A 27,986-nucleotide genomic window follows, 5' to 3' on the forward strand; every position below is an offset into this window, starting at 1 on the left:
GGTTTAGATGATACCCTCTCTTGGGAGGAGTTGATCCAAAATTTGTGTGCAAGGTTCCTACCTTGCACATGTGGAAGGAAGATTGATGGTAAGGAATTTCCTTCCTAACACCAAAGGAAGGGGAGTCCCCCTAGGACTATAACTTAGGGCTGCTTGGGAGACAACCCAAGTCTTGTTTTACTTTGCTTGTTTGTTTGTTGCATTTGGCAGGGAATGAGAGGCTGAATTTTGGAGTAGGAGGTGTATCTAAGGCATCCATGGTAATTGGTAAAGGAGGTCGACTCTTTCCCTTAGTTTAGCTCATGAATTTTTTGCATATTTTTCCTTTGTAGCCTTCATTTTCTATTTGGTCATGCATTGTTTAGTTAAAGTCGTTTTTTGGGTCTTTACTTCCCTTTACTCACATGTTTTTGCCCTTAGTTATGCTCTCTAGCTTGTGCTGGTTTTGGAAAATGTTTTTGTGAATTCTTGGGTTTTCTTTTGGGGATGAGTGATTGCTTGCTTTGGGGAAGAGAGGGGGAGACTTCGGTCTTCCAAGTGTTTCTTGAGGATAGAGTGGGTGTGAGTCCAATAAGTGTCTGTCTTTGACCCTTCACCATAAAATTTCCCTGGAGGATCCTGACTCACTCGTACTTCTTGGTTCTATATTGATTTCACTCTTTGTATGCTTTGTGATACTTGCACAATTCTTGAGACCTGTAGGTTTTTGAGCTTCAGAGTTTGTTGGCTTGAACATTTGTCCCTAGTTGTCCCTTTTAAGCCTATTGAAGATTTATTTGTTAGCTAAATGATTGGGATGGATGATAGGTTGGATTTTGGGGAGTGATGGTCCTTAAATTGTTTTGGAGCTAAATAATGTTTGAAATTGTCTCTTGCCCCATGTGAAAAAAAAAAAGAGACTCCTAATCAAGTTGGAGTTGCAAAAAAGGAAAAAATAGAAGAAAAGAAAGTTGAAAAAGAGGGGTCAAGAGATTTGTGCAAAAAAATGTTTGTTGTTGAAAGCTCCAGGGGGGTACTAATAGGACCACACTCAAGATGCTTGAAGCTTTAGACTTCCTTAGGGACCAACCACCTTGTACTTCACCAAGCCAACATTTCAACCCTTTGAAAGTCTCTTTGAATTTGTGCATGTTTGATCATTGTTGCTCTTGAGTGAATGATATCCAGAACCTATGAACTGCTTGTGTGCTCAGTGCACTAAATGTATATCTCATCCTAGGAATTTTAGATCTATATGCTTCTCATGATGGACTCTACACTCTTGCCTATAAATATGATTTTTGTCATTTCTCTTGGGACCTTTTGTCATTTTACCATATTTCAATAAGTTAGAAGAGAGGGTTTGAGTTCTGGAGTTTGGGGAACTTCTTCTAGGCCTTATGTTCCAGGTTTTATCTTCATCTTCTTGTATGGATTCCATAGCCATGCTTGGCTAAAAACCCCTTTGTTTTGGGTTTTTTGTAAGGCTTTGGATGTTTTAGCTTTTAATTCCTTTCCTATTCATAATATTCTGAGTAAACCCTTGAATCTCACTTCTATGCTTAATCTTTCAAGCTTGAATGCATGCTAGCTTCTTACTTTTCTATAATCATAACGATAGTTTGTTATAGAATTGGGACTTGTTGTGAGATTACTCCTTCTATACTTGCTGCTAGGAATAGAGGAAGAGTTGGGGTTGGGGTTGGTTGGCCTGAATTGTATGCTTATTGCTTCTATCAAATGCTTAGGTTATCAAGGAATTGAACCTATCTTTTGGTTAGAAAGGGTTTTCTTTACGAGGCATCGATAGATGACTATCTAGGCTAGAACTTCAAGGAGAGACTCAGGATTTATTGGATAGGAAGGTTTGCTAAAACTGAATTAGTTGAACAAGAACCCAAGACAATCTCATTTCTGAATTTCGATCACTTTACTACTTGTTCATTTATTTGTTACATAATCAAAGAAACAACCAATCTTAAAAACTGAATTTTATTCGCTTTTTAACCTTGAACTTGACTCTTAAACTGAATTCACATTACAATTCCCTGTGGATTCGATATTTAAAACCCGGAGATATCTGTGCACTTGCAGATTGACCAACAGATACCATGAAGGAGGCCTAACTCAATTCAAAAGCTAGCTCAAGAGTTAAGGTTTGCACAACCATATATAAGCAATTGCTTGACCACATCTCTAGTCAATGTGGGACTCTAACACACCCCCTCACGCCCAGTGTAGAACATCTGGAGCGTGGAATGAAACGGGTGGCCCAAATATGGGAGGTTTCCACAACAAATGGATCTAGGATAGGGGCCCAGGCCCATGGTCAAACAACCATTGGCTCTGATACCATGAAGGAATTGTATTCCGTGAATATTATTGATGAGCAAACACTCTATTTATACAATTACATAGTTAACTAATAATAAAAGCTAAACAAATCTAAATCTGATTATATGCGTAATTACATTGGTAAATAAATAAAGAATATTCTAATCTAATATTCTAATATATTTTAACAAGAAGAAAAAGTTTGCACAACCATATAAAAACAATTGCTTGGCCACATCTCTAGTCAATGTGAGACTCTAACAACTATAACGTTTGACAAACGACTTGTTGGATCTTTGACATCCGGAAGTTAGAGGTGAAATCAAGAAACTGGAAATTGAACGAGTCGACAACAGCCAAATTGAGTGTGCTTATATAGAGTTAGCTTCATGATACTGTAATTTTGTGATGTCACATTAGTATGCAATCTAATTCCCATTGTTTCCAAAATATATGACTAACATCATGGTTTCTACTGTAATAATTTTTTAGTTTCATAGTTGAAAGCAAAAATTGGAAAATATTACTGCAACAATAATGATCGCTCTTGTAAAGTGCGGGTCAACATCTAGCTATATATAATGTTTAATTTAAGAAATTAAGTGTTGCATATCACTTTTTTGTTACTAGAATTTTACTCAAACAATCATAAGAAGTTAGTTTTGCAACCATCCACATCCTAAATAGTGACATGAAAAAATATGTGATTCAAAACAGTAAAATTGAAATAATAAACATAACAAACGCAGGTCCATATATACGAATACAAAAGCTACTTCAAGATACTAATAATCAGTGCCTAAAAGATGTAATAGAAAGTCTTTATAACTGCCTGATGTGTCTGAACGAACAGCATGAGTTAGTGGTTTTCCATATTTACTATAATATGCTGCTTTTATGTGTTGCATGTCAATCTCAGTCCTGGTCACAATTACCCTTATTAGTCTACTATCATCAGTTCCCATACCCTTCATTGACTTGTGCAAAATCTGCAAAAGATAAGGATATAAGCGTCAAGCCTTATGTCATAGACATAAGTAGATAAAACATATCATAAGTTCATAACTTTTAATTTTTTCTTAAAAAATGTAACAATATTACAAGAGGTATATGACTAATGAAAATGAAAGTTGTATAATGTACCAGTAAATAACAGAGGGAAAGGGAAAACAGAACATCCGAGAAATCTTCAATTGTGGTGTTCATCATGAAAATATTCAAAGGACAAGATTGTATTTTTCTAGTAAGACTAAGGGTGTGCTTGGGAAAAAAAATTAAGTAAGAACTTATAGAAATAAACATTTATCACATTAATACTTATTCATAAGCTAATTTAAGAAACTTATTGAAATAAACTCAAATTAGAGCAATAAACGTTTATCACATGAATACTTATTCATAAGTCAATTTAAGAAGCTTATTGAAGTGAACTCAAAACATCTTATAGGCCCTATTTTTCAGCTAATCAAATAGTTTATGAAAACAAGCTCAAAACATCTTGTAGGTAGGTCATAATCTATTTTTATAAGTATGTTATAAGATAAGTTTAAATAAACTTTTCCAAACTCGACCCAAAAAGGTTAGAGTATATAACTTTTCACTTCATAGACGGGTTGAAATCTTTTGTCCCCAAATTGTACTTCATTCTCTGTCCCACCAATAAAGTGTATACTCACCAATTAAAAACTATCATATAAGTTTATAACTACCTTAGTCATGTGTTTTTTATTCAACATGACACAATTTTATTTGCAGGACAGGAAATTGGGACCAATTGAGAACATAAAATCTTGATCATCCCTAGACATTCAGTAGAAAACTATTCAAAAAGAACAACAACCAATGGCAAAGAAATAATTAGAAGGAGCATGAGAAACCAATTAGAAATTTTGAAGATGTAAAACTAAGAACAAAAAATACCTTAGCAAAGTACATAGCAGGGTTAGTAGCACAACGTAGTATGGTCAAGAGGCCTCTCAAAAAACTACCAGAGGTTTCTTTCTTTAGTGCCTTCATAAGAAAGATGAGTTGGATTGTGAACAAACAACAAAGAGGAAAAAATCAAGGAAGGTCAATTCTTGATTGTAAGAATACCTTTTCAAGTGTGTTTCCATGTTGAGCTCTGTAAGCAGAGTCAACAGCAGCCAAATGTGTGCTGCTTCTTTCACTGAAGATCTTTATGAACATTTTCTCATCAGTTCCTATCCTCTTCTCCCCTGATTTATAGAGCTGTGTGGCATCCTGTTGTACTATTGTATTGTCCAATTCTGGGCCTTCATAACGCGGTGTGCTTAGATATGCAAGCAACAACTGTTAAAGGATCCAACATCAACATGTCTAGGTATTTTAGATGTTTTCACAAGGCTAGAGTATCAAGAAAAATGTGCTTATGCATTGATAAATTTGTTAAATGTCCTTGACCGTAGAAAGTTACATGAGGAATGCTAATTTTTCTTTCGCAGGATTGAATTTCAAAGAAGTCCCATTGAAAAACACATTTGCATTTCCTGCATTTAAATTTTTCTAAATTCTCTAATGACCCATAATCGTTTGATAAAAGATCAGATGACTTAAATTTAAATAGACTAACAATAGATCTAAAATCTAATTGTAAATCTGAACCGTATGATTTCGAGCAGATGGCTACGAAGTCGTGATTCTATTTCATGTTTACACATTCAAGCATTTTTAGCTGTTTGATATTATTCGAACGATATAGATTTTAAGTGGTGATAAGTAATTTAGCATTGTAACTCAAAATACGACCGATTTTAATGAGATGGCTAAATATGTTTAAATGTGTGAACGTGAGATTCCCTTAACTGCAAAGAATTCAAATCCAGAGGGAATGAATACGAACCTGCTTCTATATCTGTTCCTAAATATGTTATGAGTTAATAATCATGGTACTTAATCATTTTCTGGGAAGAACCTTCTGTAAGTAGTTTCTTGGCTTCAGAGTTGATTCTAAGGAATGAGAAACCAATCCAAACTAACTATATATACAGTGCACAAAGAAACAAAATCAAGCACCTTCTTGTGATCACCACTTGTTTGGTTTTCAATGTCATGCTCAATGTAGGAATGGTATGTTGACAGATAAACTTCTTTCAATCGCCTTAGCTGCGACGGGGTACGAGAACATATTATTTCTGTTATAGCTTGATTATCAAAAACTGGTGTTGTAGTTAAGGCTTTCCTTGCTATCACAGCATCCCGGGTTGCAGGATCATAAAGCCAAAGTTTCAGTGCTTTCTGAAGCCATTTAGAATCAACAAGGGGAAAAGAAAAAAGCAATCATTCCTCTACTATTTCTGAGATATATTCTCAATGATGCAAACAAAAATATCCAAATAGAAATTCTTCTGTGTACCTTGGTATGCCCGCGAAGCTCTGAAGCTAAACGTTTGGAAAGGGATTCAGAGAAGGTAGTTTCATACTCTTGTTGGATGAGGTCGCGCTGTACGGAATCCCTATGAGCAAGGATTTGAATAACCTTAGATGTATCGCAGCCAAGACCTGTAATGAGAAATGCATAAGGAAAACAAAAAAAAGTGCTTCAAATTCACAAATCCATTATTGAAAGTGATCACACCGATTTCATGTTCTTTCATCAAACATTAACCTTTGAAAGCTTTATGCAGCTTGCGAGCATCATCACGAGGCGAATGCAACATTGGAGGTACAGTCAATGTTGACATTGTTGATCTTTTTTCTGTTTCTCTGTGTTTCTGCCACACAAATTAAACACTGCGTGTGAATTGAAAGTGAACGGAATTTTGTGAAGTTATTGAAGAGGAGATAGACTGTGTTATCATTATCTGCCAATTTTGAAAGAAACACAAAATGAATTCAACCATACTGCTTCATGGAAAACTCAATTGTCAATTTGCTAATATTGGTGTTTATTGAGCTAAAATTTTGGAACAAAATTTAGTATTAGCTAATTCCATGCTCAACAACCATAAATAGTGAACTAGAGCAATGGCTGCGAGGTGCATATACCTAAAATTTCGTATGTCCTTTCAATTTAAAATACAAAAATTCAATTATTAGCATCAATGTCTTAAAAAATATCCAATAAATCTAGAAAATTCTAAAATGAACTAAAAAATAAAAAATACATGACTAAGATTGAAGTGCCATGACTAAAATCCCATAAATTACCAAATAAAATAAATGCTTAATCCTCAAATTGGTTCTTGTATTTTGTGGTCGTCTAAACTACGTCCCGCGCCGAAAAATATTTTGCAAAAGGTCCTCTATAATGCAAAATGTCTAGATCAAGTCCTCACCGAAGCCCAAAGCTCCAACGAGTGATGATTTGACCTGCTGACTGTGTTAATGATGCTTACGTGGATTTTAAAAATAAAAAATAAATAACATATAAGAAATTTTAATTTAATTAAAAAAAAAATCAATTAACAAATATAACCCTAAATTCCTTAAAAAGAAAAACCCTAAATCAATTAACAAAATCAATTTCCCCACCCCCCAAAAACTAACCCAGAAATTCATCACATCATCCCCTCCTCCTTCATTTTCTTCTTCTTCTCCAACCAAAATCTCAACCCTCACCTGCAACTAGAACCCCAACCCCACCACCACCTGCAACAAAAACCTCATTTTGGATTTTCGCACCTCTCATTCTGAGATGCGTTTGAAACTTGGATATGGATAGGACAACACTCCATCACCATCATAACCCACGACGCAAGATAAAAGATGGCGAGATTCAAGAAGGAGAAGGTGAGAGAAGGAGTCGAGGCAACGATTCACAAGAAAGGCACCAACGTTTGTTAAGGATCTGGGTTCTTTTCGCGATTTGGGTTCTCCTACAATTTGGGTTCTTGTGTACGATCTCAGTTATGGTTATCTTTCTCTTGAATCTATCTTTCTTTCTTTGGATTTTCTTGCTTTTGCTTGGGTTTCTCGGTGGGTTTTTTGGTTTGGAAGATAACGAAGAAGATAGTGGGAGGGTGAGGTTGGGGTTGTTGGGTTTATTGTTGGGTTGGGGTTGATGAAATTCAGAGGTGCCCAAATCTGAGAACTAGCACTGAGTATTTGCCTATTGTGTTGAAGATGGATGTTGGTCCTATTATGTTGGAAGATATTTGCCTAAAACTAGACTTTGTCTTTTGACACAGTTTGACCCTCTAAAGTAGTGTTTGTTAAGTTCAAACATTTACTCATATCGTTTGTCATGTTTTGTATGATAACAATTTTGATGGGCATAAGTGGAACACTAAAAATTTTATATTTCAAGAACACTTTGACTTATCGTCTATGCTTACCTTGTTATGTCCAAGTCAATCTACTGACACAAAAGACAGTTCAACCCTTGTGAAGAAGTTACATTCTACTAGTCAAAGCCCATCGTCTCACTCAAAATGACCAATGGAAGATAGAAGACCGTCTACGGAAAGAAGATCATCTGAAGCAAGAGGAACGTCTAAAGAATGAGCGCCATCTTTGATTTACATAAATGTCTCAGACAAACTTGTAGAAGAAGTCTTTCTAGAAGAGCGCATGATCTGACAAAGCACAATGGCCAAAGCTGAAGTACAACGTTGTACCATCAAGTTGCCATATTTGTTCATCAACGGATAGAAGCAAAGACCAATGAAATACAGAGGTCGACCTGCTATAAAAGGAATACTTCCCCTTCTTATGTACATCATCTGATAGACACTGAAATAAGACTATACACTGAAATAAGACTAGACACTGAAATAAGACTATATACCCTTGTTGGAACAACTATCTTACTCATTTATCCGTTGCACTAAACGCTTGCGAAAATATTTCTAAAACTAATAATCATTTGAAAAATCAAAGTTTTAGAACAACACAATTCAAACCCCCCTTCTTGTGTTCTATCTTTACATTTCAGTGTTGCTCAGGTTGTTGTTAATTCTGGGTAGCGTTGTATTTTTAGAACCATGTACTCATAAGTTTGGATATTACAGGGTATTAGTTATGTTTCAATGAAGAAGATGAAGATGTTTGTGGAAAGAGAAGAAATTTTATGATATGTAATTTGATTTAATTTAGTTTGGATTTTTAATTAATTAAATTTTATTAAATTTGTTAATTTTTATTTTTTTAATTAAATAAAAATTTCTTATGTGTTTTTTATTTATTTTTATTTTTATTTTTTTAATTCACGTAAGCATCATTAACACAGTCGGCAGGTCAAATCATCACTCGCTGGAGCTCTGGGCTCCGGGAAGGATTTGCTTCATAGGTTTTTTTTTTCTGTCTTGACCAAGGTATTCCCACAACCGACAGCCGTGAGACTAATCCCTTGCCCCACGGTCAGCGCACTAAGCGGTAGGGGGCTGACCAATGAGTTTTTTCTATTCGCAAGAGTTGGAATTCGAACCCCCAACCACTTGCTCCATAAGTTTTATATAATATATGACATTTTGCAAAATATTTCCGATGAGGAACTTAGTTCAGATGGTAAGACAAACACTGAGACCAATTTAAGGACTAATCCAATCACGGTAAACAAAAACTCTTTTCTGTAAAAAGAGATCAAATGATATCACTCAATAATGATAACTTAAATTCAATATAGAAAAAGGGTTAAAATGTATAGTTATTAAAATTAAAATTAGTAAAAGAATATTGTGAATTTAATATTTTTGGACACTTTTAACTTAATCTCATGAATAGGAATAGGACCACCTGACAGTCCAGTACTCCAGAATATATTCACGATGACGCACAACTATTTTGACTCTTGTGTTTTGCTACAGTTCGTCAGAGCAGAAAGAAAGAAGCCAAGAAGCCTGAAGCATTGCAGAAAGGTGATAACTTCATCATTTCATGCCCAAAATTCATGTGCATTCTTCAGAAGAACTAAACTTGAATCATCATCTTGTGCAATATCTATTATTTCATTTTTTAGAAATCATAATGGAAAAAAAAAATTCAATTCAATTTCCCCCACTTTTGATTTATTATTCTTCAGCTTCTCTCTCTCTCTTGATGATGTTGTCCTATATCATTTTGTCAGATATTAATGGGTGCTAGGACTGCTGTGTAGATTCTTTTGGTTTGCAACTTGGGTTGGGTTGTGGCTTTTTCAACCCAGCTGTCCCTATTTGTAGTAAAGCTGTTGTTGGGATGGGACCAAATTGACCCGTCATGTATTTCTTTGTGGGTTTCAGGATAAACATCAATGTCATTTTATGATTTCTGTGTTCTACCCTTGAAATTTCCACCCAATGTTTGGCCATTTTCTTAAATCTCAATTTATCTTATGTTAATTTTACTCTCTAGATTGTTTTTGCCTGTCTTTATCAAACTAATCATGGATTAGGCTGAAATTATTTGTGTTTTCACTTTTCAGGCTTAACTTTAAAAGTAATGTTGGTGGGTAAAATTCTCTTTTACACTTTCACTTGTTAGGTGGCTTGAAAGAAATACCGTTGGTTAATGTGTCAGAAGCTTGACAGTGCATATGACATTTTGCATCCAGTGATTTTACTAATGAAATTTTGCTTCCAATGTTTTAAGATGGAGATTAATTGCTAATCTTACTGAGCTCAAGTAACACATTTTTTGAACACCAACTCAATGAAACTTAGTAATTCATTGGGATTTTCATGAGGTTACTTTTCTTAACTTGGTTGTTGGATCAAAACTGTTGAGAATAGGGATATATAATTATTGCATTTGTATTTTAATATATATATTTTTTTTTTGGTCCAATACAGGTATTCTCGACAGGAGCAATGGTGTTTGAGGCGGGAACATTCACGTCATGGTGGAGCGAGCTCTTTTAGTGAAATTTTTCCATCCAAAAGACTTGAACTCGAGGCATTTGCTTAAAGGGAATCAAGTATGTATCAGTTGAACCAACCACCACTAGTTGGTTGCATTTTGTATTTGAGTTAAAGATAGTTATTTTTATTAACACCCGGTCTGGGAAAACGAGGCTTTGAATCCATTTCTTAATCTCTATGTGTATATACGTTCTATTTACTTTTGTGAAATTTTCAACTTAGGAAGTTTCACTAGTGCTGAGCCTTATTTTCTAGTTTCTTTCTTCTCCTCTTCTGGATTCATAGCTTTGTACTTTGAGTTATGAAGTACTTTCTGTATGAATTTTTGTACGGTGAGAATGAGATTTACAGTAGTTACACTTATGGGTGAAAGTTTTGTGGGCCTGTGCTGTTAAAACTGTGCCTATGGTAAACTGGAGTTTGTTTTTTTTATTGAATGAGAAATAGCTATTTGAATGCTCGTGTTATCCCTTGTGACTTTATCAGTTTATCTTCTTTGTTTGTTTCTGAAGGGCTCTTTCTTTTATTAGAAATCATCCTAGCCCAGTAATTACCATTATATTGACTGGCCTTTCTAAATTTTCACTTCCTACCTTCAGCATCTACGATTTTTGGTTTGTCAGTCTCAGGTTTTTCTCATGTTTTAACTTACTTTTCTGCCTTTTCATTCATCAGTAGGTCAATAATTCACAAGTGTCCAGTTTTTTTAATTCTGAAACAAATCAATGAAATTTCACACATCTCAGATATTTCATTGGTATTGAACTGTGTTCAGTTTCCTGCTATTTTCTGCCTCTGGTGGCTCTACTTCAGTTTCAACTTTGTAGTCCTACACTCTAATTTTAGTGATACTCACCATAGAAATAATCTAGATCCATAATTCTCATAGGACAAACCCTTGTGGTATATAAATAGCCTTAACCTAGACTTAGAGAAGTTTGGTAGAAACTAAAAACGTACCCTCTCCCTCTAATAAAAGTCTGTAGTTGGTTTAAACAAGACTAGATGAAGGCGGATGAACTGGATAGTAGCTCTGACTGGAGCAGAGAGCAGGAAAAAGCATTTGAAAATGCGTTGGCGACTTATCCCGAAGATGCTTCAGATCGATGGGAGAAGATTGCTGCTGATGTACCGGGGAAGTCTATAAAAGAGATTAAACAGCATTACGAGGTATTGGTTGACGATATTAGCCAGATCGAATCTGGGCGTGTGCCTCTACCATTGTATAATTCTACTCCAGAGAGATCAACAAGCCATGCTAGTGATGAAGGAGTTGGCAAGAAGACTGGCCATATACGGCATTGTAATAGTGAATCTAATCATGGAAGTAAAGGTTCTAGATCAGATCAGGAACGACGCAAGGGTATTGCTTGGACCGAGGATGAACACAGGCAAGGACCTATATTTATTCTTCGGTCTCAAATTTATATGTTCTTGATGTACTTGTGTCTAATTGTGGAATATATATCTTATTCTCTGCAATCAGAATATGATGGCCTTAAACAGTTCTTTTGACATATTTATGTAATTCTCATTCTTTTTTGCATTTATCTGAACTAACAATCATCATCTCACAAGATTGTTTTACTAAACCATGACATGCCATCTGGTACTCTTTAAAAAGTTTACAACATGGCATTATGTTTTTGATGAGGATGGAGTGGTAAGAAAGAGAGGGGAAGAGAGGAGAATTTTATTTTTTAGCTGAACTTGATCCTGCTCTGCACTATGCAATTTATATCTTAACAGGTGTTATGATTTTTACTGGTAGTTATAGAGTAATTTTCTTTTATGTAGAGGAAGATTGTATTTTGTGATAGAGCTCTTAGTGAGGGTGGGACCACAGCCAATGAGACCAGGCCCAAAGGATGGAAAGTATATGTGAGAAAGAATAAGAGAGGGGAATCTTAGGAGGGTGAGCTGGCACAAGTTAGTTACGGCCTTTGCGGGTAGGAAGGGTGTGAGAGGTGCGTAAGGCTGAGTGGAGATTCTCATATAAGCTTTCTGTTAGAATGAGAAGGATTATGATGAGAAATAGGTTGTTAAGAGTAGAGTGAAGAGAGTCTCTTCTTCTACAGGAGTCTTACTCTGGGACAATAGCAGTAGCTATTGTATTTCTGTTTCTTCTATTTCAGTATTAATCAAAGTATTTTTTCTTATTCTCATACCTTGTACTCTATTTCTGTATTCTGGTTCTCATCAAATTGGTCCGACCTGCCGGATCATTTACGAGACGGAAGCCAGCGTTCATCTTCGTTGAATCTGACAACGAATGCCACCAGCGAAGAAGATGATGGAAGCGAAGGTAGCAGCACTGGAAACTGAAGTGGCAAATCTCCGATCAACTCTTGTCACTATGCAGGAGCAAGCGGAGAACAATCAGGCTCGCTTGATTGATCTTTTAACCCAGAAATTATCCAAGCAGACTCAGGAGCAAGATGATTCGGGGAGTGGCGAAATCTAGACACACCAGCAAGATCTGGAGCTGAGAAGGGAAGTCCATCTGGTGTATCTGGTTGGACTAAGCTCGATGGAGGACAGTTGGATGAATTCCGCAAGTCTGCCAAGAAGGTAGAGCTTCCTCTTTTCAATGGAGAAGACCCGGCGGGTTGGATTGCCCGTGCTGAGGTCTACTTCCATGTCATGGGTACAAGCCCAGAAGTCAAGGTGAACTTGGCTCACTTATGCATGGAAGGATCCACGATCCATTATTTCAACTCTTTGCTGCACTTGGACCCCGGATTAACCTGGGAACGACTCACCAACGAGTTGTTGGAGCGCTATGGCACCGCCAACAAGGGTGACGTCTTCGAACAGCTCTCGGATCTCCAGCAACAGGGGACCGTTGACGATTATGTGGTTGATTTCGAGCGTTTGCTCTAGCAGACGCCAAATCTGCCCGATGAAAAGTACTTTGGGTACTTCATCCATGGGTTGCGTGAGGACATTCGAGCACGGGTTCGCAGTATGCGGGCTCTGACGACGCTACCTCGTTCACGATTGATTCCTCTAGCTCGGGCAATAGAGACAGAGCTCCACGGAGCGGGTCGCAGCTCAACCGGGTCAAAAAACGGAGGCCCACGATATGGATATGGATCGGGGTCATATAATCGACCGGCCCACCAAACAGCATCAGGCCCAGTTCTAGCGGGTCGTGACTCAACCCAAGGTTGGGTAATGGTGAAGAACCGAGATGACAAAGGAGATCGACGTGAAGACAAGCGTCCCACCCATCGCGACAAAGGGATAAGGCATCTGCCATATCAAGAGCTCCTTGACCGGCGTCAGAAGGGGCTCTGCTTCAAATGCGGCGGCAAGTACCACCCACTTCACCAGTGCCCCGACAAGCAACTCCGCATCATGTTGATAGAGGAAGGAGACGACGGAGGAGAAGAGGGGAATATGTCGCTGGAAGCAGAAGAGGACGACGCGGCGGCTGTGGACGGTGAGCTAAGCATCATGAAATTGGGAGCCGAGCCACTTCAAGCCCACACGATGAAGCTGCAGGGAACAGTCTAGGGCGTTCCAATCCTCATCTTGGTTGATAGCGGGGCAACGCACAATTTCTTGTCCAAACGAGTAGCAACAGCGATGGGGTGGGAAATTCAAGCCACACCAGAGATGGAAGCAAGGTGATAGCCAGCGGTAAGGTTGAACATGTGGGAGTGGAAATTGGTGATTACACAACCACGGTAGAGACAATCCTATTTGATTTGGATGGTATTGACTTGGTTTTGGGAGTAACGTGGCTGATTACCCTTGGAGACATGCTAGTCAATTGGGGGAGACAAACCATGAAATTTCAGCTTGCTGGGAAGTGGTTCTTTTTGCAAGGACAGAAGGGAATACAACATAAACAGTGGGCTTTGCAGAGCATTTTTGGCCAAAATGAGGAGCACGAAGGTGAGAGCAAAGAGCTGCAAGCAGCGCATACTACTAAGAACACCAAAGAAGTTTCAGGACTCTCTGAGAAACAGCTTCATCAGTTGGAATCACTCCTCAGTCGTTTCGAGGACATTTTTATGGAGACCATGGGATTACCTCCAAGGCGGCAGAAAGATCACCAGATTAATCTTGTAGCAGGACAAGGGCCGGTGAATGTGAGGCCATACAGGTACTCCCATCACCATAAGGACGAGATAGAAAAACAAGTCAGGGACATGTTGAAATCAGGAATCATTAGACACAGTCAAAGCGCCTTCTCCAGCCCCGTCATCTTAGTGAAGAAAAAGGATGGGTCATGGCGCATGTGTGTGGACTACCGCGAGTTGAACAAGGCAACGATCCCTGACAAATTCCCAATTCCAGTGATAGACGAGTTATTGGATGAACTTCATGGGGCTCGCTACTTCTCCAAGCTTGACCTCAAGTCGGGTTATCACCAAGTGTTGGTGAAAGAGGAAGATGTACACAAAACTGCATTCCGTACCCACGAAGGGCACTATGAATACCTTGTGATGCCCTTCGGTTTGATGAATGCCCCTTCCACTTTTCAAGCGTTGATGAATGAAGTCTTCCGTGACCTTTTGCGTCGGAGTGTACTTGTTTTCTTCGATGACATCCTCGTGTACAGCTCGGATTGGGATCTGCACTTGCAACATTTGACCATGGTTTTTGAGAGACTACGTGCACAGCGTTTGGTGGCGAATCGTAAAAAGTGCACTTTTGCCCAGAATTCTGTAGAGTATCTAGGTCATGTGGTTTCACAGGAGGGAGTGGCAATGGACCCTAGCAAGGTGCAAAGCATCACCTCATGGCCAGTACCTAAGAATGTAAAAGGGGTACGTGGTTTTCTCGGGTTGACTGGATACTATCGCAAGTTTGTGCGAGATTATGGTAAGATCGCTAGGCCACTGACTGAACTTACAAAAAAAGAAGGTTTCAAATGGACTTCGCAAGCTCAGCAGGCATTTGACACACTCAAAGCACGAATGGTGACTGAACCTGTACTTGCATTACCAAATTTCTCTCAACCTTTCACTATAGAGAGTGATGCTTCCGGGAATGGGGTAGGAGCCATACTTCTCCAGCAAGGCAGACCCATAGCCTACTTTAGTAAAGCCTTGAGTGCTCGCAATCTGTCCAAATCTGCTTATGAGAAAGAATTGATGGCCATCGTTCTAGCAGTGCAACATTGGCGACCACATTTGTTGGGGAGACAGTTTACTGTATATACTGATCAAAAGAGTCTACGCCAATTGCTCCACCAAAGAATCACAACCGTAGACCAGCAGAATTGGGCCGCCAAGCTCCTAGGATATCGTTTTGACATTGTGTACAAACCCGGCCCAACGAATAAGGGAGCAGATGCTTTGTCTCGTAGATTTGAAGACGGTGAATTCCAGTCCATTGTCTCCTATCCTCAATGGTCAGAAGGCAAAGAATTGGTTCAAGAGGCCCATCAAGATGCTAAGTTGGCCTCGATCATTGCTGCGATACAATTGGATCCTTCCAGTAAACCTGGCTATACTTATGATCAGGGGGTTTTGTATTATGAAAATCGCCTTGTAATCTCTGCTTCATCTCGCTGGATCCCTCAACTCCTCAGCGAATTTCATGCCACACCGCAGGGTGGGCATTCGGGTTTCTACCGCACATATCGCAGGATTGCTGCAAATATGTATTGGATTGGCATGAAGGGGAGGGTTCAACAGTTTGTCAAGGCCTGTGATGTGTGTCAAAGGCAAAAATACTTAGCTACCTCACCAGGGGGTCTGCTCCAACCGCTACCAATTCCGGAGAAGATATGGGATGAGCTTTCCATGGATTTCATAACAGGTTTGCCCAAGGTCAGAGGAACTGATACAGTGTTTGTGGTGGTTGATCGACTGTCCAAGTATGCACATTTCATTCCTTTGCGCCACCCTTTCTCTGCCAGAGGTGTGGCAGAAGCTTTTGCCAAAGAGGTTGTGCGTTTACATGGAGTTCCTCGATCCATAGTAAGCGACCGGGACCCCATCTTTGTCAGCAACTTCTGGGTTGAGCTTTTTAAGTTACAAGGGACACATCTGACTATGAGTACCGCGTACCATCCTGAGACGGATGGACAAACTGAAGTCATTAATCGTTGCTTAGAGACGTATCTTCGTTGTTTCATCGCGGACCAACCGCGCACATGGCTCTACTGGCTACCCTGGGCGGAGTATTGGTACAATACCACCTACCATGCGTCCACGGGAGTGACTCCTTTCGAGGTAGTCTATGGTCGTGCCCCTCCCACCTTGCTCCGTTTTACTGTTGGGGAAACGAAAGTGGAAGCTGTAGCTCGAGAGCTGTTGGACAGAGATGAGGCACTGCGTCAATTGAAAAGTCACCTCCTTCGAGCTCAAGGATATATGAAATCTCAGGCTGATACGAAGCGCACAGAGAAGCACTTCGACGTGGGTGAGTGGGTCTTTGTGAAACTTCGACCCCACCGCCAACAATCTGTGGCACAACGCATCAACCCAAAGCTATCCCCACGGTATTATGGCCCTTTTGAAGTGCTTGAGCGCATAGGAGCTGTGGCTTACAAGCTTCGCCTTCCCCAAACATCTCGCATCCATCCCGTGTTTCATGTGTCTCTTCTAAAGAAAGCAATCGGGAATTATCAGGTTGAGAAAGAACTTCCAGAGGGCCTTGCGGGAGAATTGCCACCATCAGTGGAACCCAGCACGGTGCTCGCTGCCCGCACCATCCAACAACAAGGGGAAACTGTGAAGCAATATCTCGTTCAGTGGAATGGCAAGTCTGCAGATGAAGCCACTTGGGAAGATGAGTTGACTATTTTAAATCAGTTTCCCGCCTTCAACCTTGAGGACAAGGTTGTTCCTCAAGCCGGTGGAATTGATAGAGCTCTTAGTGAGGGTGGGACCACAGCCAATGAGACCAGGCCCAAAGGATGGAAAGTATATGTGAGAAAGAATAAGAGAGGGGAATCTTAGGAGGGTGAGCTGGCACAAGTTAGTTACGGCCTTTGCGGGTAGGAAGGGTGTGAGAGGTGCGTAAGGCTGAGTGGAGATTCTCATATAAGCTTTCTGTTAGAATGAGAAGGATTATGATGAGAAATAGGTTGTTAAGAGTAGAGTGAAGAGAGTCTCTTCTTCTACAGGAGTCTTACTCTGGGACAATAGCAGTAGCTATTGTATTTCTGTTTCTTCTATTTCAGTATTAATCAAAGTATTTTTTTCTTATTCTCATACCTTGTACTCTATTTCTGTATTCTGGTTCTCATCATTTTGATTCATGAAGGATACAGAATTTCTTAATTTTCAATTGTCTTGCTTTGTGCATTTTGATTTTGATTTGAATCTGTTTGGGACCTCTGTACACTAATATTTTAAACATTCGGAGAGGGATCAAATTGAAAGCACGTATAAAAATAATAGAGGAGGAATGATAACATTGGTAAATTCAGATACTGTTATTGAACTGAGAAGAGAGTACAATGCAATTACTCAAATTGAGCTATAACAGGGGAATTAGGGATTTACAGTGAATTGGGGAAAAACTGGGAAAATTGGGGAAGAACACAAAGTTAGGGTTCAACCTAGAGATCCCTCGATCTCTCTCTGATTCCACAATCAGAATGAAACTCTAACTTCCATGCCTTCCTCTACAATCAAACTACCTATTTATACTATTCTGTTGTAGCTAACAACTGTAACTGACTCTAATTGCTCACAGCTGTTGCCAGCCGTCAGCTAACAAACTAACAGCTTCAGCTAACAACTAACAGCTTATTACAATCCAGTCCTCTTACTAATTACTAGTTACACCTGGGTCCTTCTTCTTGAATAAACCTGCTTGAACCTATCAATACTTCCCCCTAAAAGTTTGACCTTGTCCTCAAGGGGAAAAGAAGGGAAGAGTTCCTGTATCTTAGCAGCTGTCTCCCATGAGTTATCACAAGATGGTAAAGTGTCCCAGCTCACAAGGACTTCCAAGTTGCCAAAAGCATCCTCTCTTGTAGCTAGCACATCAGCAGGTGTTACTTCTAATTCCAGCTCCTCATTGAGCATAGGAGGCAATGGATGAGGTTGCTGATCTGGCTTCAAAGCTTTCTTTAAGAGGGATACATGAAAAACTGCATGAATTCTAGCATGAGGTGGAAGCTCTAGCTTGTAAGCTACTGGCCCAACTCGACTCAGAATCTGATAAGGTCCATAGAACCTTGGGGCGAGCTTAGCAAAGGGTCTAGAAGCTAAGGACTTAGCAAATATCACATTCCTCCACAAACTTCCTTATGTCAGGCTGTCAGCCTTCATTCCTTCCCAATATAGGAAGCTTGCTATCTTCTTGTAGGTTCTGAAATGACCAGAATGTCCACCCATTGGTGTTGTATGACATTCAGAAAGGATCATAGGGATCCTATTGGAGTTCTTTGGCAAGACCAACCTATCTTTATAATAAAGAAATCCGTTTTTGAAGCTGTACCCACTATGAGAGGTAGGGGAAATGAGAAGGTCCTGAATCAATTTAGCAACTTTAGGATCCTGGTGAAGCTCTGAATTCCATTCATCTTTATCAGTTGCAGAAATAACAGAAATGGCTGAATACATCATTTTTCTGGAAAGTGCATCAGCTGCAGAATTTTCACTTCCAGGTTTGTATTGGATCTCAAAATCCAGACCCACCAATTTCACTGCCCACTTAAACTGCTCATCAGTAAACAATCTCTGGTCATTCAAAAATTTCAAACTCCTTTGATCTGTCTTGATGACAAAATGTCTTCCCAAGAGGTAGTGCCTCCACTTCTGTATGGCTTGGACAAGGGCCATGAGTTCCCTCTCATACACTGATTTCTGTTGTGCTCTTGGAGACAGGCCTTTACTCCAAAAGGCTAGTGGTCTGCCCTCTTGCATGAGAACAGCACCAAGTCCTTTGCTTGAAGCATCCGTTTCTACTACAAACTGTTTGGAAAAATCAGGTACGGCCAATAATGGCAAGTTGATCATAGCTGTTTTAAGCGTATCAAAAGCCTCAGTAGCTGCTGGTGTCCACTTAAACCCCTCTTTCTTTAACAAATCAGTCAATGGCTTTGCAATTTTGCCATAATTTTGCACAAATCGCCTGTAATAACCAGTGAGCCCTAGGAAACCCCTCAACCCCTTAATCTCTCTAGGGATTGGCCAATCCTTTATGGCCTCCACCTTAGATTGTTCTGCTGCCACTCCAGCCCCTGAAATAGTATGGCCCAAATACTCCAAGCTTGTCTGGCCAAAGGTGCATTTTTTCCTATTAGCCATGAGTGAATTCTGCTCTAACAAGGACAAAACCAGATGTAAGTGTTCAGAGTGAGCTGACAAATCTGGACTATAAACCAGAATGTCATCAAAGAATACTAAAGCGAATTTCCTCAAATAATGCTTAAGGACTTCATTCATAAGAGCTTGGAATGTGGATGGAGCATTTGTGAGCCCAAAGGGCATCACAAGGAACTCATAGTGTCCCTCATGTGCGCGGAAAGCTGTTTTTTCGATGTCCTCTTCCTTCATCCGGATTTGGTGATAACCTGATTTCAAATTCAGCTTAGAAAACACCTTAGCACCACCAATTTCATCCAGGAGTTCCTCTATAATAGGAATAGGAAACTTATTTGGAATAGTGATTTTGTTAAGAGCCCTAAAATCAACACAAAATCTCCACCCCCCATCCTTTTTCTTAACCAAAATGATAGGGCTGGAATAAGGACTGATACTAGGCCTGATAACCCCACTCTCTAACATTTCTGCCACCAATTTTTCTATTTCATTTTTCTGGTAGTGAGGGCACTTGTATGGCCTCAGATTTGGTATGTCAGCTCCCTCTTTCAGATGATTGGCATGGTCATGCCTTCTTCTTGGAGGTAAGCCCTGAGGATCCTGAAATACTGAATCAAATTTGGCCAAAACAGCAGCCAAGTCTGCTGGAATAGTTCTGTTTTTCTGTCCTGTTGTGTCTCCTTGTTCACAATGGACCAGCAAGCCTTCCCCTTCTTCCAACAAGGTTTGCATGAGAGCTCCATAGGACAACTCAGACCTTGTCAAAGCTGGATCTCCTTCCAAGGTAAACCAGTGTCCATCCTTCTTCAATGACAACCTCATCTTGCTAAAGTTAGCTTTAATATCCCCTAAACTAGCTAACCAATCCAGACCAAGTATCTATTCCATTAAGGCCAAAAAGGTAAAAATCTTGAGTGACTTCTAAGGATTGTATCATCAATTTCAAATTAGAACATTTCCCTTTGCAACCAATTTTATAGCCATCACCCACTTCCACTGTGTAAGATGGTGTGTTTTCCACTGGTAATAACAACTCTCTAACCAGCTTCTTAGAAATGAAGCTATGTGAGGCTCCACAATCTATGAGAACCACCACTTCTTGGTCTTGTATACTTCCCTTCAATTTCCATGACTTGTGGGAAGTAAAACCAGTCATTGAACAGAGAGATAGCTGCAAAGAATTAAACTCTCCAGATAAAGCATCTTCAAATTCTTCCCCCTCCAAATCCTCTTCTTCTTCCAAGAGTAGCATTCTAAGCTGCCTATTCTTGCACTTGTGTTCTCTACTAAAAGGTTCATCACACCTGAAACAAAGGTTTTTCTCTCTCTTTTCCTTCATTTCAGCTGCAGTCAAAGGCTTATAGCCCTCAACCCTTGCCCTGCTAGCTTCTGGAACTGGTCCATTCCTGGTAGTTCCAACAGAATTTTCCTGCTTATGCTCTCCATTGTTTTGAGGTTCCAAGGTTACAGTTTTACTGTAATTGTTGCTTCCATAGGAACCTACAGACCTCACAAACCCTCCACTTTTCTTAGTGACAACCAAATTCTTTTGTTCAATCAGCAAAGACTTCTGAATAACCTCAGCAAGAGTATGCAGTTCAAAAAGCCTCACTTCAGCCTTAATCTCTTCTTTGAGTCCATTTAGGAAAATTCCTCTCACAAAATCATGGTCAATTTCTTTCAAAGCACCAGCATATTTTTCAAACTCTTCAACATAATCATCTACAGAACCTGATTGTTTCAAAGACAAAAAGGTAATTCAAAAGGATTTTGAACCATAGAGGGTTGAAATCTTCTTACCACTGCCAGCTTGAAGGCTTCCCACGAAGGTGATGGATTGCAACGCTCCCACCACTGGTACCAACTGAGAGCTCGTCCCTCCAAAGCCACCATGGTTGCTTGCATCCTTTCTTCTTCAGTAACTTCTCTCAATGCAAAATATCTCTCAAGCTTCTGAGTCCACCCAACTGCATCAGTTCTAGAGAAAATGGGAATTTCCAGTTTCCGCCATCGATTCTTGACTGGAGCTTGATTCCGTGCCTCTCTGTTCCTTCTGCTTTCGAATTCATATCTGAGAACCCACGATCGCGAGTTTCCAGCCTAGTTCGCAGAGAAGCGATGAGATCCCCTGCCACCTTCGTTCGCGCCTCATTCAACTCCAATCGAGCGCGCAATCCTTCAGTTTCTTGTCGCAATTCCTCTCGTTCCTGGTTCCAGCTACCCTCGCCTCTAGACATGGTTCGAGTCGTGACCATTCAGAGTTGCAGAATCGCGTGAGCTTCTCCCTCAGGCACAAGGATGGTGCTCTGATACCAGTGATAACACTGGTAAATTCAGATACTGTTATTGAACTGAGAAGAGAGTACAATGCAATTACTCAAATTGAGCTATAACAGGGGAATTAGGGATTTACAGTGAATTGGGGAAAAACTGGGAAAATTGGGGAAGAACACAAAGTTAGGGTTCAACCTAGAGATCCCTCGATCTCTCTCTGATTCCACAATCAGAATGAAACTCTAACTTCCATGCCTTCCTCTACAATCAAACTACCTATTTATACTATTCAGTTGTAGCTAACAACTGTAACTGACTCTAACTGCTCACAGCTGTTGCCAGCTGTCAGCTAACAAACTAACAACTTCAGCTAACAACTAACAGCTTATTACAATCCAGTCCTCTTACTAATTACTAGTTACACCTGGGTCCTTCTTCTTGAATAAAGCTGCTTGAACCTATCAAGGAACCAAATAGGAATTGTAATATGTCTTTTGGACGAAATTATTACCAGCCGTTTTCCATAATTTCTTCTTTTCCGCATTGAAGGCATTGTCTACAAGAAATTGGATTATTTAAATTACGGGGAAGCCTGTGTAGTTGAGAGTTTCCAGCCTCCCAATTTTCAATTATGTTATTCTTTTCTTTTCTACGATAACAAATATTTTTATGAGATAGGAATTTGAGGATGTTCCATCAAAAGTAGTTACTTTTTCACTGCATTGATTCATGTTATTTGATTCTTATTTGCTGTTGGTATGCTGTGAAGTGATTCAATTCTATACTTTTCCTAATTGGATGACATAGGTCATCTATTTGGATTTTGTCAATTTTTCATGCTTTTAACAGTTTTGGTATTTTTTTTATCTTAGCTTCAAGAATTCAGTTTCAATCTTACTGTGGAAGCTGCAAATTGTTGCATCTTTTTTTCATATGCTACTACAATATTTAATTTAATATAATTATACTCTAGATTCTGAAGATTAATCTCATTTTCTTATCAACAGATGATTAACTTATTTTTGCATCTGAGGTTAGGAGATCTTAAAACTGTAAAAAGGTTAGCACTTAACATCCTTGTAATGTAAAACACTAATGTGAAAAGTATCCTGCATCCACAAATGGCGTTGAACAGTATATGCAAATTAGGGTAATGTTAGGGAAGGGGGAAGTAAGCTTAAGAACCATACGTTTACTGTGGCTAGGAAAATATATTACGTTTTTATTTTACTTGATTTTGTAAATTATGGATTGGAAAAGTTTTGTACTTCTTCATAATATCAAATAATGTATATGTTTCTTTAATGTACATTTGCGGTGATGGTTAGAGATGTTTACTCAAAAGAAGGCCAATTTCTATCACAATAAGACCAATTTTTATGTTTATATTTTGTGGAATCGTGGAAGCTCTGAAATAGAAAACTTTATGTATATAGCAATATTACTAGTATGGTGTATCAAGTCTTGCCTGTGAAAATATAGTGGATGATTCATTGAAGGATGAGGAGTTCTTTAGTATTATACTTGGGTTGGTGACTGTGTTATGTGCTTGTCCTGATTCTCATTTGCAATTCCAGATTTCTGTTTTCCTATTTATTTTTCTGGTTAGTGCACTGTGGACATATAAGAGATAAAAACCTCATATGACTAGTTATATGTGACTGTTTTACATATGTATTCATGCGTTCAAGTCTTTGAGAAGCCAGACTAGGTTGTATTTGTTTTGTTTTAAGTCTTCAAACTCAGTACAATGAATAAGTAATTTCTGTTAAAATTTTGGTTGCCTATGGCATTATGTTTGACATTTTCATCTGTGTCTACTTGTTTTGGCTTGTTCCTTTTTTGTTTCTCCTTTTTTGGAAGTGAAGCTTCAGTACAGTATTATTTCTTGTTCCCAAATTCTTTAAGAATATATTTCTGAGGTAGTTCAATACTTTTGGATGTGGGAAGCTCGTTGGATTTATGATTGAAACAGGATGCTCTTTTTGCTTGGTGAATCTTGTCTCTATTGAATGGCTAAGCTCTTCAAGTAAGTATATAGAATGCAGCCTTATGGTGCTGATTCCAAATTAGAATTTGGTTCATGCTGATGAATCTTGATGAGGGGTGGCCTCATTAAAGATATTGTATGTTGATAAGTCTCATATTGACTAGAGGTATGGCCAAAGATATGACCAAGATAGCCCTTAGATATGAGAAAGCAATCCCCACCTCCTGAACTAGCTTTTGGTGGTAGAGTTAGGCCTCCCAAATTCTAATAGGGTATCAGAGCCTATCCTAGATTGATAAGTCTTCGCTTATGCCAGTTATCAGAAACGTGTATGTGAGGAAGAGTTAGAAAACCTGACTAGGGTCAGGTTATTACTAGTAATAGAATCATAACTAACTAACCTGGTTAGCTTTAGATATAAACAGCCTTAGCTATCAGTTAGAGCTAGTTTTTGGGCTGGTTAGTGCTAACCAGATTGGTCTCTTGGTGACCAAGGTTTCTCTTCATTCTCAGTAGCGTTTCAGTTTTACTTGTACACAGAATTTTTCCATTGTTAATGCAAACTTTTCCAGAATCACATCAATTCTGGTGATTCTTCTGGGTTTTTTATCGATTTCTCTGTGTTCCTAGATACCATTTCTATTAGAGATCCGTTTAGTGAAGACCACCCGTATATGGGCCATCCACAAATGTTAATTCCTGCATGTTCCACGCTCCGAATGTCCAGTCCTGGGCTTGAGGTGGTGTGTTGATAAGTCCCACATTGACTAGAGATATGACCAAGATAGCCCTTATATATGGGAAGATAATCCTCACCGCATGAGCTAGCTTTTGGGGTAGAGTTAGGCCTCACAAATTCTAATATTATATCAAATGGAATATTGACAACTAAGGTTTTGGATCTAATTTGGATGTACAAAAGATTGTTTATTTGCTCCTATTTCAAGTTTGTTTCTCGGTGTCCGTCTAACAGAAGGTGCGAGTTCCTTATATATGGGAAGATAATGTTCTTCTATTCGATGAATTTGATATTAGTTGCGGATAAGGCATGGCTGCTGGTGTATCCCTATTTTTATTCTTTTTGAAATCATGGACACACTTGTGACCGTTATGTGTTTCGGATTTTTTACTTTTATTAAGCCTTTCTTTCTTAGTATTTGTTTGGTTTTTATTGTTGAAGTCATAGGAAAGTGAATTCATAAGTCTATTTGGATAAAGGATTAGCATTTTAACTGATTTTGCTACTTTTTCCACAAGCAAAAAATTCTATTCTTGCTGTTGTTATTGTTTAATGATCAGGGTGATGCTAAGACCTTCCCCTAGTGTGGGGGCAAGTGCCCTACCCCTACTAACATCCGAACTTTGCCTAACAGTATATATTTATGTGTGTCTACAAATTGTCCCCAATATTTGATATCATTACTTCGAATACAACTTTAAGTTTTTCCTCACCGAATAAAGAATTCATTTGGCTCCTTGCAAGAGATGCTTACCACCTTGTTGAAGGACTAAATTCTACAGTTCTTGTGAGTTTCTGACTTTTATTACAATTTTCCCCCTCTATCTATTGCTGTATTTGCTTTTGAAATTAGCTTTGCTACTAAAAGTGGTAACTGGAATAGTTGAAAGAACTTTCTCTGCTGAATGATTGTTTGGTTATATATAAATAGATTATAGAGAGAAGTTTTTGATAGTATTGAAAATGAAAGTACCATTCAATGTTTCCTATATATGGAAAATAGTAGAGAAATTTATACTTTTAATAATAGTATGTTATATTTTGAAAACTGTAAATTTTAGTTATACTCTTTTGTTTATAATCACAGTGCCGCATTGGACACTCTGTATAAGCTCTTTTGCAACCCTAGATAACATTTATTCTGTAAGTTTGGCTGGTAAGAAATTGTGTAATTACACTTATGATCCTGATGTGTTCGGCTAGTGCAAAAAAAAGTGTTGATTAATAATTTGATCATTTTACAAATTTCCCTTCAACCATTGTGTGGTTTGTTTTGGATTTTACTAGAAATATAGGACATCAGTAGAACAGGATTTCCTTTTCAAAAGTAAGATCTGCTGGACATGGCCAGTGCGCATGTTTGGCGCATTACATGGTTTATGTTTGTATTGGATAAACATTGCATTTGTTTGTAAGCAAATTTTGTTATTGGTTCAATCAAAACTCGGTACTATTATCTCTATTAAACACAACAATATAATAAGTATTCTGCTGCCATTACATTTGTGGTTGTTACGTTTGACAATTATAATTATATTGGGGTTAGTCTGTTGCCTGTTATATGTAGGCCGCAGTGCTACATGTCAAGGAAGTTCATGTGCTTTGTTTTTGTTCATATTGCATCAGGTAAATTGCAAATCTGTTTCCAGCCATCAAAGTTGCTTTTGGGGAGCCAATATATATAATATTAGGCTAGACCTATATTTTGTTATTCACAATTTATTGTGCTCTTTAAGGTTCATTGATATATAAAAATGATTGAAAAAGAATTTAAGAGTTGAGTTTTTTTTGTTATATTCTTCTTACTGAATTGCGGTCAAAACCATAACACTTAAGTCATGCATTCTGCTGAATTGTTTCTGACACTACCTGGAATAAAAACGAAAGAAAGAAATACATGAAGTTGGAGTTATTGAATATTTTATTGGTTACTCAGATCTTGATGTGAAAATCCATGGTAAAGCTAGAGAATAAACCTCTGGATTTTCCATTCTATGCTATCATTGTGGCTTGAGGTTTATCCTGAAACCCAGAGCAATTGTACTCATGATGTGCATTGCCTATGATTACAAGTTTACAACAGGGCATTAGTAACATTTATCAACTGAGCTTAAACAAGCGGCATAGATTAGCTGCAACTGATGATACTTCTACCTCATTAATGTCTAAGAAAATAGCTCATTTTAATACATGCATAGGGAGGGACTAATGCTATATTGATCTCCTTCTGTTAGAAGTTATAATCTGAGGATCCCTGCTTTGCATCAGTATATGGATTTTGCCATTTTATGGTTACTGTTTCTCATTAAATGATTATTTTTTGTTTAAAAATTTAACATTGGTTCAACAGGTTATTTCTTCTGGGCTTGGATAAATATGGAAAAGGTGACTGGCGAAGTATATCAAGGAACTTTGTGGTGACAAGAACACCTACACAAGTAGCAAGCCATGCCCAAAAATACTTCATTCGTTTGAACTCGATGAATAAAGATAGAAGGCGATCGAGCATACACGATATCACAAGTGTGAACAATGGTGATATTGCAGCACCTCAAGGACCCATAACCGGTCAAACAAATGGATCAACTGGAAATTCTACCGGCAAGACAGGTAAACAAGCCTTTCCGACCTCCACTGGGGTACCAGGTTCCGGAATGTATGCTACCCCGACCATTGGGCAACCCATTGGAGGGCCCCTAATATCTGCTGTTGGAACCCCAGTGAATCTTCCTGGTGCTCCTCCACACATGGTATACCCAGTTCCTGGTGCACTTGTACCTGGTGCACCAATGAACATGGTCCCTATAACATACCCTATGCCACATACATCTGCACCTCACAGGTAAAGTTCTGTTTGGAGCCCTAATGTACAAAAATAAACAGAAGACTAGGTGGATTCTGCAGTTAATGTAATTCTTTTCCTAGAATAATTTCTTTTTGCTTATATGCAAAACATGAGTTTTATGCTTATTTAGTCACATTTCGAATAAGCCATACTAGGAAGCGATTGAATTGTATTTGCATAGGCTGCTATAATGTGGCAGCTTTGACATAGGAGAACATAAGTGTACGGTTGTTTTGTAAGCATTGTAATTGCTTTTGTTAAAACATGCTGCAGAGGAAGATTATATGGATTTAAAGTGTAAATTATTGTTGCATTCTCCTGGTTTTGGTAGGACTTGAAATATTGGAAAAATATAATTTTATTACTTGAATAGAAAACACCTGGTAGTTACAATTTATAGGTTAGACTACCTAATTAAAGAAATAAGTAATAATGTACAATATTTTTCCTAATCTCCTAAAAAGAAAAAGAAAAATCTCCTAAAAGCAAATAATATCAAGTCAAAAAATATCCTAATGTTCCCTCTTAGCTTGCAAGTAATATCTTGGAATCGTTCTAAGGAAAGTCCCTTGGTGAGTATATTTGTCAACTGAAGTCCCGACTGAACATGCTATGTAGAAATAAGACCACAATCCAATTTCTCTTTGATGAAGTGTCGTCTATCTCTGTGTGCTTCATTCTGTCGTGTTGGATTGGATTGTAAGCAATATTTATATTCACAAAAAAAAAATCTCATAGGAGCTTTATATTTTATATTCAAATCATCCAATATGATCTTCAACCACAA

The 27,986-nt window shown here is 38.5% G+C and overlaps 2 protein-coding genes across 11 annotated transcripts; one reads left to right on the plus strand and one right to left on the minus strand.

The window, feature by feature from the left end:
- Positions 1–2,908: 2,908 nt before the first annotated feature.
- LOC130737391 (annexin D5-like) lies at positions 2,909–7,427 on the minus strand. 5 transcript variants are annotated; one of them, XM_057589141.1, is made up of 7 exons: positions 6,955–7,427; positions 5,939–6,044; positions 5,687–5,832; positions 5,347–5,568; positions 4,408–4,623; positions 4,234–4,323; positions 2,909–3,302 (listed from the first exon to the last, which is right to left on the minus strand). In XM_057589141.1, the coding sequence occupies exons 2-7, from the start codon at positions 6,012–6,014 to the stop codon at positions 3,099–3,101; spliced, it is 954 nt and encodes a 317-aa protein (XP_057445124.1). In that variant the 5' UTR covers positions 6,015–6,044; positions 6,955–7,427; the 3' UTR covers positions 2,909–3,098. The 5 variants fall into 5 exon arrangements, with proteins under 5 accessions (XP_057445124.1, XP_057445122.1, XP_057445120.1 ...); XM_057589139.1 differs by having other exon boundaries at positions 6,892–7,427; XM_057589137.1 differs by having other exon boundaries at positions 6,820–7,427.
- A 1,568-nt stretch (positions 7,428–8,995) lies between these two features.
- LOC130737393 (transcription factor SRM1-like) lies at positions 8,996–27,488 on the plus strand. 6 transcript variants are annotated; one of them, XM_057589143.1, is made up of 6 exons: positions 9,095–9,128; positions 9,674–9,696; positions 9,841–9,934; positions 10,041–10,165; positions 11,115–11,500; positions 26,705–27,488. In XM_057589143.1, exons 4-6 carry the CDS (start codon positions 10,088–10,090, stop codon positions 27,198–27,200), a joined length of 960 nt encoding a protein of 319 aa, XP_057445126.1. In that variant the 5' UTR covers positions 9,095–9,128; positions 9,674–9,696; positions 9,841–9,934; positions 10,041–10,087; the 3' UTR covers positions 27,201–27,488. The 6 variants fall into 6 exon arrangements, with proteins under 6 accessions (XP_057445125.1, XP_057445127.1, XP_057445126.1 ...); XM_057589144.1 differs by lacking the exons at positions 9,674–9,696; positions 9,841–9,934 and adding an exon at positions 9,338–9,480 and having other exon boundaries at positions 9,052–9,128; XM_057589142.1 differs by lacking the exons at positions 9,674–9,696; positions 9,841–9,934 and having other exon boundaries at positions 8,996–9,128.
- Positions 27,489–27,986: the final 498 nt, after the last annotated feature.

This window comes from Lotus japonicus, chromosome 2 (assembly GCF_012489685.1).
Source record: "Lotus japonicus ecotype B-129 chromosome 2, LjGifu_v1.2".
NCBI lineage: Eukaryota > Viridiplantae > Streptophyta > Magnoliopsida > Fabales > Fabaceae > Lotus > Lotus japonicus.